We start from the raw sequence: 13,925 nt of genomic DNA, 5'->3' as shown, positions 1-13,925 counted from the left end.
ATCTTACATAATTCCCATTTGATTCAAAAAAGTTTTTAAAAATACTATAACAACTATAAAAAAAAAATTACAAAGTAGCTAACTCAAAGAAAAAAATTTTGCTTTTTATATTAAAATTCTTTCAACTAAAACTTACAACTCTTTGCAATAAAAAACTTACAACTCTCTACAAATCTTCTATTATTACTAAAGAAATCTTATCTATTTTTAATTATTTCATGACTTCAAGATTTTATTATTATTATTAACAAGAAAATAGAAATGTGTTTAACCAGAAAAAACACGAATGCATCATTATTAATGATGTAACCATATTTTTTCTTGTTAAACATGTTTCTGTTTTCTTGCTAATACTGCTAAATCCCTTTGAATCCTTATTAGTTATTTCTAATAATAAGAAAATATAAATAAATTGAAATAACCAAAAAGTGTTGAGAAAGGTATCTTCCTCCCCCCTCCCCTGCCCCTCCCTACACCTTTCTTTTTCAGATATTGACTGAGATTGGCTTGCTCCCCCCCCCCCTTCCTGCCTTCCTGTTTCTATAAATTATGTAAACATAACTTAAAAAAAATCAGAGTTCTATCTTCATCAGAAGACCCACCGCCAGAAAAACCTAGATTTCATTGGTTGATCGGTTGCAACCAGTACCAGGCCAGCGCGAGGAAAAAAAATTATTTAAAAAAAAAACGAAAAACAGTTTTTCATTTCTTTATTATAGTCTGCAATAAATTGCCTATCAATTAGTGAAAATTTTTCCATGACCTAATTTTTGAACACCCCTATTATATATTTGTTTGAGATTTTATAGTTTAATATATTATCTATTTAAGATTTGTTTACATAGTTTAGTTAAGTTTGTATAAAACATTTTAAAACCTCAAGAATTTATTTTATAATTGTTTTAGTACTTTTTACGAGATTGTGTAAGATATTACACAATGGTTTACACACTATTTTCAAAGCGTTAAAACAAAAGGTGGCGGACATTGGCGGATAATTTTACAAAAGTATCTGATTGTTAACAGCCTATAATTATTGCTTGTAAAAAAATTTTAAATCAACAAGACATACTTGTTAACAAAAATATTATTGTCTTATAATTTTATGTCAAAATTAAAACTCAAATAGGCCATCACAAAAGCGCTCTATATTATCCACAATAACACCAGAAATTTAAAATAATTTTATTTAAAAATATAGTACATACCTTCCACTTCCATAATTAGAAGTTTAATTTTTTAAAACTGAACAATATTTTTTTGGTATTTAGGTTTTTTAGATCAAATGTCATCACAGATAAAAAAAATCCTGGTTAAAATTAAAAAAAAAAAGTGAGACTACTCTAATACTGCAGTTAATACTCACTTCTGCTTATTTTTAACTGGTAAATTACATTATAAATTATATGATAAATTACATACACAGTAATAATGGCATTAGTAAGTAGGGAAAAGAGTTTTTTTTTTTATAATTTAAAATTTTAAAAGTTATTGCAAACAAAGTTTATAAATTTTACTAATAGAATCATGTGGAGAAAAAATTTATGATATCAATGCATTTTACTATGTTTTTAAATGTTTAAAAAAACTTTACATAAAATTTTATTAAAATTCTGTTTTAGAGCTTTTTAAAAGTCTTACCAGACATGGTTAACCAGTTTTTAAAAGCCAAAAAAGATAATAAACTAAAAGGTTTGTTGTTATCATTTTAAATATTTCAATTGCTCTGATAAAGTAAAAACTGTTTTTAAATATATATTTACGAAAATGTCACAATTTTTAAGCTTAACATGACTATATGAGTATTTTTTAATCTTTTTTCTGTAGAAAATATTTTGATGTATTTCTGAATAGTATTTTATCAAAAATAAGTAAAAATATTTTTACTTATTTTTGATAGAGGAGTTAAAATATTTTCATTAGAAGAGTTTTCATTTAGCCTATTGTTAATTGAAATTGGAATTTGTTTTAGAATTTGAAGGGGATGGTTCGAATTCACATTAATATACAATAATTAGGCTTTAGGCTCACCATTAGGCTTTTTGTAGGGCTTATAGGAACTTTCTGAGAGGTTAAATGTGACATCAAGAAAATTCACTATTTTTAAATTTATGTTTATTTCAATTTGGAAGCCAATGTTTTTAAAAACTTTAATAATATCTTTTCTAGTTTTATCGAGTTGTGGCCCTGATTTGTCGCCATAAAGACCTAATTGAATAATTTGGATTCTTTTAGCTATTTAAAATATATAAACCTACAAATTCGGAAATTTCTGCTCCGTCGTAACTTCCCATTGTTACATCAAAGCATTCGTGTGTGGTTTTTTTCTTCCATGTTTCCTTATTAAAATAGAGTAAAGTTTTTCTGCAGTGCTTAATTATACGGATAGTGTTCTCAGTAATTTCTAAATTCTATTGTTTTATCTAAAATTTCTGCTGTAATTGAGAGGTAAAAATCAATAATATCAAATTGTATAAATGTGCATTCATTTTTATTGTTAATTTTAGAAAACCAATCTATAACATCAGTGGTATTTTTCCACTGATGTAAACCTAATTTTTTCCGATTAGAGTTATTAATTTTGTCTAGTTTTATTTTACTGATGATCCAGCAATAGTAAAACTTCAAGTTCAAGAAAAAAGTTGGATAAGTGTTTTTTACTAATTTAATATTGCTCTGTTCTTTAAGAACATTGAGCACTCTATTTTTAAAATACACTAACATAATTTACATATATATATATATATATATATATATGTATATATATATGTATATATATATGTATATATATATATATATATATATATATATATATATATATATAGGGTGCGGAAAAAGTTCCTGTACAAAAGTATGAAACTATATACTTTTCATCAAAAGTATGATGAAAAGTATATAGTGTGTTTTTAGTATTCTTTTGTATTCCTTCGTATTCTTTTAGTATTTTTTTAGTACTATTTTGTTTTAAATTTAAGTGTAATTTGTTTCTCGTCTTGTACAGGAACTTTTACTGTTTTTGCTGTTTATATTTTTGTAGGGGAACTTTTTCTGCACCCTATATATATATATATATATATATATATATATATATATATATATATATATATATATATATATATATATATATATATATATATATATATATATATATATATATATATATATATATATATATATATATATATATATATATATATATATATATATATATATATATATATATTAGATATATATATATATATATATATATATATATATATATATATATATATATATATATATATATATATATATATATATATATATATATATATATATATATATATATTAGGGTGGGTCATTATGATGTAAATGTTAAGTTAGGACTGTGAAACATTACTAAAATGTTGCATTACAGTCTACTTATGAAAAAAACTCCTTTTGAAATAAAATTGAAGCGTGTCTTGGATCCGCAACTTTGGGAATTAAAATTACTGTATAATCGTATAATGTAAATACACGTGGTTTAATGCTATATTCCATTACTCGACATCTTGTTACATTAAATTTAAAAATGCAAGTAGTTGTTAAAGGAGAAATAATCAGAGTGTAGTAGGCAACACATAACAGCAATTTGTTTCAGAGTCAATTTTCGGTAATTCTGCTCGAGATTTACGACACTGCAAAATCATTCCATGTCGTGATTTGTGCCTGAAAACTTTAATAGTTGTTGCTGAGATGTCTTTAATAGTACGTTCAACTGCCTGAGAATGGCATGGAATACCACTCAAGACATCAACGTGGAACTGGAAATGTTCAAGATCATCATTAGAAACAGTTGATAAAAGCGGTGGTGGTGTTGCAATAGCAACAGACCAGTCAATCATTTTTATGAATGATGAAGCTTCCGGATCAAGCTTGATGCTTGATTTATCAAAGACTTGTATCTTGCTACTTTGTGATGTAGCTCGTGCGTCAATTATTTTGAATAAAATAATTGACGCACGTAAAATACAATTTGCCTTTGTTAGCCACCTTGCATGGTTCAGATTTCCTGGCATAGCAGTCTGGAGGAACAATATTTGATCACAAGCAGTGTATCCCTGCTGAACAGCTAAGCAAGCTTTTAGAAGGTATATCTGATCAGAGCTTAAATCTTTCTTGACATCAACACTTACATCCTCAACTTTACCAGGTATATGTTTAAAGTTCACAATATCTAAATCTTTTGGATCAAAATCAAGTGCAATGTCTATTTTACCTGTTGAAGTAGCTGGACCTGTTGAACGTCCACCATCCACAACAGAGATATATTTTCTAAAAGGTAGTTCATTTGCATGTAACAAGCAGACCAACCATTGCAATGTTCTCCCAAGACCTTCTTCTAATTTTCTGATTACTCCATTATGTTGACTTGTGTTATTCACAGAACCATCGCAAACAACTGCTGTTAAAGTGTCTGATGATTTGATGTTGTTGATGCTCAATAATATCTCTTGTGCAATATCAACAGCTTTACTACTTTGTGGCGTGACATGATTGACATATTTGTTTTGCGGAAATGACACCATCACATAATGTTCTTCTTTGAAATTTCGTTGGACACCACTTGTTTTAACGGAAGTGATATCCTGCTTTCCATCAAATCCAATGCAAAGTATTTTTTGGACTTCAGCAGCATGCTTCTTAACTTCTTTTTTCCTCCACATATTTCTCTGACGACGAAGTTTTGCTGGATCAATAGCATTCTCTGGTGTTATAAGATCTAAATCTTTTAGTACAGCATTTGCTATTAGGCAAGCATCCCTGTTACTGATTTTACACCTATCCATGGCCTTACACAACTCAGGATATTGTTTAGTATTGTAAATCTTCATCTCTTCATCACTTGACATCTCATTATCATTTGACATCACTTCATAACTTGACATCACTTTACCATCTGACATCTCAATTGGCAAAAATTCTTCATCTGGCTTTGACTGTTCATTATCACTGCAATATGTTTCATTTGGATCAATGTCTTTATCAAACTTTATTTTCTTATCTGTCTTTTTTCTCTCTTCTGCAGCTTAATTGTTTCTTCTTTGTCTACTTTTCCTATTACCATCTTCCGTACCGTTTTTTGATCTATCCAGAACTCCCATTCAAGTGTTGGAATTTTTTTTGGCAGTGGACATGAACAAGCTGACCTTTCTCGAACACCTTTATTAAAACACTTACACAGAAAAATATCGAATAGTTGGTCTAACATCTGTAAACTTGATTTAAATGTTGCAGAGGACTTCTTGCGATCAGAGTATTTACCAAGCTCATGTACTTTGTTAATTAGTCTCTTTATGCGAATAACTAAGCTGCTGACTGCAATGGTAGGAATATTTGCTTTGTTGTACAGTGCTTTAATTTCATTAGCTATAACTGTTGATCTTTCAGTAACACTTGCGCAATTGTTATTTTTTAATAAATAGTCATATGCTTTGAAAACATCAGCAGAAGTTGGCAGTTGATTTGTTTGGAATGGTCTAGGTTGTCCAAGTAAACCATGTTCAGTTTCACTTCTTGTTTTAACAGAAGCCATTTTTATTTTCAATTTTAACTAATTAAACTAAAACAAAAAAACAAACAACGTAATTTAAATGTAATATATACAAGTATATATCTTATAATGAAGTACAGGATCATGTTATCGGAAGTCAACAAACAACACTAACAGCTTTTTGTCTTATATTTCGTAGGGTGCTCTAAACTTTTCCAAAGTTCTGTATACTATTAATAAAATATTATTAACATGAATCATCAAAAAACCTAAATCTTAATGCTTTTATCCTGCAATTATACAACTGTTGTAAAATAGCATCATTTTGACCTAATATAGTAAAATTCAAGTTAAAGTTGGCAAAACTAAATCAAATTTTTATTACATTTCTTTTACATATCATTAATAGAGACAACAAAATGCAACTTTATTTTCATGTTTTCATATATATTATATCCAACTTTAGACAATATTGTTTCATTCTTTATATATATATATATATATATATATATATATATATATATATATATATATATATATATATATATATATATATATATATATATATATATATATATATATATATATATATATATATATATATATATATATATATATATATATGTATATATATATGCATATATATATATGCATATATATATATATATATATGTATGTATGTATGTATGTATGTATGTATGTATATGTATAAAGTTTTAAGGGTGACAGAAATTCCATAAAAGTACCATAAAAATACCTTCTTCTTTGACCAGGAAGGAGGTAATCTTTTAAGTAATTACTTCTTTTAGGAGAAAAGTTAAAAATAAGATGTCTTTAACTTGCTCAAGCAAATTTTTTACTTGCTGGATTTGGCAACTTTTCCCAACAACTAAAATTAAGTTTATGTGAGGTACAGTGGACAAATAATGCCTTAGAATTAACATTTTTTATAAGAGATGAAACACCTTTGTATTTACCTGACATTAAAGCAGATCCATCATAAGACTGGCTTCTGCATTTGCTTATATCTAAATCAAATTATTTTAAAGTTTCAAGAATGTTGGTAGCTATGTTTAAACCACCTGTTCCTGTTTTGCATTAAAAAAAAGCGTAAAAAACTTCCTTATTAATACCGCTCAAGTCAACATATGACAATAGAAAGTTGTTCTATTGTTGCACAGTCTGAAGCCTTTTCTGCAATAATGGAGAAGTACTTTTTTTAATATCATTTAATAAAAATTTTTCAATTGCATTTCCACAACACTCAATTAACTCATTTTGAATGATCTTTGAAATATATGTGGAATTTTTGGGGGCAAAGAGATGCTCCTTTAGATTTGAATCACCTGCATCAACTCTAAAGTTTAAAAGCTCAATAAGATTACCCAGCCCTGTAATTTTTGAAGATTTTCCAATTTCTCCTCGATATTTTCTATCACTCTAAGAACTTGCAGAGGCATATCATTTCGACTCAAAAATATTATAGTCTTAAGAATTGATGCGAGCTGTTTGCTTCTATACGCTGTTTCCTATAAATATCTAGAGAAACTTCAATAATTCAAAATAGGAAAAGTGTTATTTTTATCTCTAGATAAAAGTATATTATAACAATGCATGGACTTGGTGTGTAATCATCTGTCAACAGTTTTCTCATGATCTTTAAAAGTTTTCACAGCATTACGTCAGGTATTGAATGGTTCTTTAAACAATTTACATAATGCATAATTGTTTGGTAAATTTGTACCAAAAAGTGTACATATAAGACAATATGCGCCATCTTTAATTTTAGAGTAACAGCCAAGAAAAATCATCTAACCATTTCAGCAAAAATGTCTTTTTCTGCCTTACCTGTTAAAGGAAATTGGTAACATTTATCTAGAACCCAGGCTTATTCGAGATAACAGTTCATTGTCATTTATTCCTGATTTTAATTTTTCCCCATGTAGATGATATGATGAAACATCGTAATTTGAATAAGGTGCTAATTGATTTGTATTTAATAAACTAACGTCAACAACGTTGTTTTCTTTTTCTGAAAAATGAAAATGTTTTATCAAAGCAAGTTAAATACGTTTCTTTTAAAAGATGTTCAGAAATCAAATTATCATTAGTTGTTGAAAAACTGTCAGAACCTTTAAACAAAACAGTGATAAAAAACAAATTAGTAAGCTGAGAATATTCAGATCTATGTTAATTAAAATAACTCCAAAAATAATCATATCTTGTGTAAAAATTTATGTTTTCAAATAATTCAATTGATGTCAGTAATCTTAGAAATTTTGAAGTATGCCTACTGTCATTTAAAATCAAATATACTGAGCTGTAGAGACAATTTCCTTCTTGAGTAGATATGAGAAAAATTCCTGAGAAAAATATTAAAGTATAATGAAATGTAATTAGTAATAATCTCTGAAATGTGATAGAGTAAAGACCCAAATAAAACCAGGTCAAACCGCACACTTATCAATAAAAATTAATTAACTTTTTTATTTTATTAGATAGGTAATAAAAAACTACATAAGATAATATAAATATATGTTAAAAAAAAGTATTAAAAAAAGTATTATTGTTATCAAAAGTATTAAATGTAAAGAAAAAAAAATTGTGCGGTTTTAGGCAACATTCTGATTAAACCGCTCACTTGAGAAAACATTGAATTTTTTAAATTTTAACTTTTTTTTATTTTTTTTTTTAACACAACTTATATTTAAGAAACTATATTTAAGTTTTTACATTTTTTGCAACAAAAAAATTTAGTTCCAACTACAACGCATTGCAACATTTCTGTGTATAAATCTACACTACACTTTTTACATTTTGCAACATTTAATTGTTTGGCTGCTGGTACTTGTGTTTCTCAGTACTTTTTTTGCAACGCTCAACACATGCTTGATACTTATCAAAACTTGAAGCTGGTGTAGTTGAGAAAGATGGTAATTAGTATGTAGTTGGATATTTTGTTTTTACTTGATAATTTCGATAAGTGTGCAGAATGATATGGTGTGTGGTTATATAATTTTATTGATACGGTGTGTGGAATGATATGGTGTGTGGGATATAATTTTATCAATTCGAATAGAGGAGATGGTTCTGTATTTAAATCTATTTTTATTTTTTTCATAGCCATATCCATTTTGTTTTTATTTGATAATTTCGATCAGTGTGCGGAATGATATGGTGTGTGGTTTGACCCGGTTTTACTCTATTAATAACTAAAAAAAAATTATATAATTATAATTTTTTTTACCAATATTACCATAATTTCTTATTAAAAAACTAAATCACTTTTATAGATTATTTGTATGTTTAATAATTCAATTTCATACACATTATCTAGAATAGGAATCTGTTGTAAAATGTGGCAATAATTAGTTAAATCGCAATAAATGAATTTAAATTAAATAATTTATATTATTTAATTAGAAATTAACATAGGTCTAACACCTAGATCTAATTTGTGATATTTATTTTTAATTAAATAAAGTTTTCATAAAGCTCAAAACTAAGAAAAAATACCTAAATACTGTATTACCAAGATTTCTTTTAGTTAAGGGTACAAAATCCGTAATCATATCTGTATTGAGTTGGTAAGAATCTTGTATTCTTGGAAGCATTAAATTTATCTCCAAGAGTTCTTTAATGAGTCTAGTTTTGTAATTTAACACATTTGTTTTTATTGCATAAGCAACTAATTCTTCAGTTCAATTCTGATACATATTTTATTATAACTTGTTATCTTCTATTTAACACTAACTTGTTATCTTCTATTCAACAAAATATTTTTCTAAATCGGATACGTAAAAACCAACTATGTCGCCGAGTTTAATTTTTCACATTTTAAAAAATCTATATTTTATTATTTATTTGAGAGCATTTATTGAATAAAACTAAAAAATAGAAATAAAAAATAAAAATAGGAACTGTTTTGGCCACTGCAGGAATCTATATAGCCAAATTACGTAATTTGGCTATATAGATTACATTAAAAAATTGCACTCAACTATTCTATGATATCTAATTTGACAAAATTAAGGTCAGCTTATAACAAAACGCAATAATTTAATTGAGGAAACAATAAACTTAATTTAATTTGATTTAATGATTTTTAAAAAACCGCGTAATTGCAAATTAAAAATTTTACAATTTTAAAAATGACTTAAGTACAAAAAACTATCGTCATCACCAAGTTCTCTAAACCTATCAATCACTAATATTCGTGGTCTTCGAAGTAACTTTTCTTCTGTTGATTCTTATCTCATGCAAAGTTCACCAGACCTACTTGCTCTTAGTGAGACTAATTTGAGTTCGGCTGTCTCATCCTGTGATCATAGTGTTAATGGTTATCTTCCTTTAATTAGTAAAGACTCCAATGCTTGGCCTGGGCATTTACATTTGTAAGAATTCACCCATTTGTCAAGAAACTAGATTTGAATCCACCTTTTATGTGCTTTCATTTAGCACCACTTCACTCTATCGCCTTTCTCTTTGTTCTATATCACTCTCCTTCATCTTAAGACTGCACTCTTTTCGACGTTATTTCTGATCAAATTGACCATGCCCTCTCTCTTTATCCTTCAGCCAATATCGTTGTTGTTGGTGACTTTAATATTCATCAGACTAAATGGCTTGGCTTTAGTGAAAGTGACTCTGCAGGCGATAAGGCCCACAACTTTTGCCCTTCTCAATCTCTAGCACAATTAATCAATTTTCCAGACAATCTGAATCATTTACCTTCTTTACTCGACCTATGTCTTGTTTCTGATCCTAGTTGGTGCTCAGTTTTTCCACATTCACCTATAGGTGCTTCTGATCACGGTTTAATCTCTCTAAAACTATTTTCTCATTCTTCTTCATCATCAGAATCCCCCTATCATCGTATCACTTACAACTACCTTAAAGCTGACTGGGACTCTTTCTGTGGTTTTCTTCATGATGGCCTTTTTGCAGAAATCTTTCTTCTTCCTGCTGACAAATGTGCTTCTTACATATCTTTTTGGATTCAGGCTGGCTTAGAATCTTTTATTCCCTCTTGACAATTCCAAGTCAAGCCTCACTCTTCTACATGGTTTTCCTCAAATTGTGATGCTGCAATTTCTAATTGAAACTATTACTTCCATATCTATCAGCAAAACAATTTTCCAGAAAACAGACGTCTGTTTACTATTGCTAGAAACCATTGTAAAAAGGTTTTGTCTAATGCCGAAGCCCGCTATTCTCAGGTCATAAAATCTCGTATTTTATCTCAAAAATTACACTCTTGTGATTTATGGAGAATCTTTAACAGTATCAATACTAAGAGCAATTCTTTTATTCCACCTCTCTTGCATAGTTCAGATTTTGTCACCTCACCTCAAAACATGCTGGTCTTTTCCATAATCTTACTTCTTATGGTATCAGGTATAATTTTTAAGATTGTTGAATCCTTCCTTGCCAATTGTAGTATAAAAGTTGTCCTCGATTTAAAGTACTCTTCCTCATTTCTTGTAACTTCAGTGGTTCTTCTACACTTTTTGCTATTTTTAAGTGAGGACTTTGCTTGGTGCTGGAATTTCGGTAATTATTGCAAAGGCGTTTCAAAAATAGAATGTTCCTCTAAAATGTAAAAAATTTAATGTTCCTTTCTAAAATGTTAAAAAATAGAATGTTCCTCTAAAAGACATTTAAAAAATAGAATGTTCCTCTAAAAGACATTTAAAAAATAGAATGTTCCTCTAAAAGACATTAAAAAAATAGAATGTTCCTCTAAAAGACATTTAAAAAATAGAATGTTTCTCTAAAAGACATTTAAAAAATAGAATGTTCCTCTAAAAGACATTTAAAAAATAGAATGTTCCTCTAAAAGACATTTAAAAAATAGAATGTTCCTTTAAAAGACATTTAAAAAATAGAATGTTTCTCTAAAAGACACTTAAAAAATAGAATGTTCCTCTAAAAGACATTTAAAAAATAGAATGTTCCTCTAAAAGACATTTAAAAAATAGAATGTTCCTCTAAAAGACATTTAAAAAATAGAATGTTCCTTTAAAAGACATTTAAAAAATAGAATGTTTCTCTAAAAGACATTTAAAAAATAGAATGTTCCTCTAAAAGACATTTAAAAAATAGAATGTTTCTCTAAAAGACATTTAAAAAATAGAATGTTCCTCTAAAAGACATTTAAAAAATAGAATGTTGAATAGAAGAAAAAGAGCTACAACTACCTTCTTTTTTTTTTAATTTTTATTAAGTAGAGAACCTTTTAACTTTAAATAAAAAAAATATTTAAAAAACAAAATAAATTAAAATGTTTTCAAACGAATTAGTTTTTAAAAAACGAATGAAATAATGTTTTTAAGGAAATTTATGGAATTTAACACTTTGAAAAGTTCATGCTCTTTTGATTGGTAATCATGTCCAAATGTGAAGGACATTTTTTTTGTTTTATTTAAAATATTATGAAGCATACTGTCTGAGCAGTCCCAAAGAAGTTCAAAAAAAGACTTTATTTAAGTTTTAAATTAATTAAAAACAAAAAAATATCTTTAATAAATTTTTTAAAAAATAAGCAGAAGTGTATAAAGTGCAAAAAAAAAATTTCATTTATTTTATTTCATTTAAAACCTAAATTATAAATTGTCAAAGATGAGATTTTTTATAAAAATTTTTGATATAAATTTTGCTAATTTTGCCCTAACTACGATGAGTGCAATGATTGTTTTTTTCAAAAATGTGTATGAGTAGTATATTTATTTTTTTTTGTTGATAATTTTACGGTCTTAGTCGGAGTACGGTCTTAGCCATAACGGCCATTGGTCTGTGTCTGATTCATGATTTTTATGTCTATTTTCTTGTTAATTAAAGAAATTTCAAGTTGACCGTTAATAATAACTTGGTAAAATTTTAGAAAACCGAGTCAACACAAAACAGGAGATTAAAAGTGAACCACAAATATTTAGAAATAAAAATTGTAATATGTTGAGTTCTGACTACTTAACAACTAAGGGTAATTTTGTTGGCCACTTGTCAGAAATTCTGCCGAGCATGAACTTATAATAAGTAAGTTTTTGTTATTACTTTCATTTATAAGGTATTTATTTTTGGTTTTCTTTTTGTTTGTTTTTTTTAGGAAAAAAATGTCGAACGAGAAAAATACCTCAAAGTAATGAAACAGATTTTATAGTGAATCTTAATGATAATATTGTCCTAAATGCGCAAATGCTAGAACTGTCTATAAATCAAACGGATCAAGAATTCATTTGTGATTTACCAAGAATAACTACAAACAATGACGTTATATCTATTGATAAAACATCAGCTAAACAGAGCAATCCCAATACCTACCTATATTCCCCAGATAATTATTGTTTTAATAGTTCTTTTAAAGCAAATTCGACTGGAGAAAATGATGATTTGGATTGGCTTATAACGAAACATATCGATATATTTTCGATAAAAAAAGGGGACAATGTTTTTATCGATTTACCTAATGACTTTGAAAGTATCCAATACATGAATAACGTGAATCTTGGAATAGAGTTCGTACGTAATTTAAAGTTTCCTATGAAGACTTTTGATGACAATGATGGTGTTAATGACTATTCAAAAAAAAATAATTCAATTTTCACAGAAAATGTTTATACTCCTGAAAGAGTGATCCATTTTAAAAATGATCTAAACAAAACTCCCGTTTGTTCTAACATGAGTACACCTGTTTTTCATGTTAACACCTCAATGAATTTTTCGAATTTAGGCGATTCTCTACTATTTTATGTAGATGAGACCACAAGTAATATTGAATCAGATTTTTCAAATAAAGATAACTTACCGTCTTTAGAAGGAGTTCGCCAATCAGTGCAAACACCTTTATATCAAAATAGTTTTAGCAAAGCATACGAATCTTCATTTGATAGTCCTTTATGTTTGGTTGAAAGGCTAAAGCAGAAACATTCAAAGATTTTTTTTTGAACAATCATATATTCTGTTGTATTATTTGCGATCTGTGATATTTAATATGTAACTTTTACATTTTGTTCTTAAAGTTGTACTTCAAACATTCAATGTCAACAAATTGAAAAATTAAAGAGAAGCCATACTACAACAAAACATTAAAATGTTTTGTTGTTCTTAAATGGAACTTCAAAAGTGAAACTTTAAATGACGGGAAAAAAATGTGCTTAAAATGAGCAACAAAAAACGTTTTTGTAGTAAACTTAGTAGTTGATATAAAGTAACTTTATTTTTACTTTTTATTGTAAATAAACTTTGGAACTAGTGGCTAACTTGGAGATATTTTAATTTCTTGTTCATCTTAGGAGTTTTTTTAAATTAATTATAATTTTTAGTTTTATTCCAATTTATGCCTAGTAATTCAATTTGTTATATTGTATATCGCAGTTATAATAATTTGAATGATATTGAATTTTTCTTGAAA

At 27.3% G+C, this 13,925-nt stretch overlaps 1 protein-coding gene across 1 annotated transcript in view; it reads left to right on the top strand.

The window, feature by feature from the left end:
- The window catches only part of LOC100215220 (flap endonuclease GEN homolog 1), a 91,905-nt gene extending 77,980 nt beyond the window's left edge, over positions 1-13,925 (top strand). The window contains exons 8-9 of the mRNA XM_065796008.1: positions 1,623-1,692; positions 12,621-13,925. Of these exons, the coding sequence (XP_065652080.1) occupies positions 1,623-1,692; positions 12,621-13,459 (909 nt within the window). The 3' untranslated portion in view covers positions 13,460-13,925. The remainder of the gene's footprint in view (positions 1-1,622; positions 1,693-12,620) is intronic.

The sequence above is a fragment of the Hydra vulgaris genome, chromosome 04, assembly GCF_038396675.1.
Source record: "Hydra vulgaris chromosome 04, alternate assembly HydraT2T_AEP".
Lineage (NCBI taxonomy): Eukaryota > Metazoa > Cnidaria > Hydrozoa > Anthoathecata > Hydridae > Hydra > Hydra vulgaris.
This window is presented reverse-complemented; position numbering and strand designations above follow the sequence as displayed.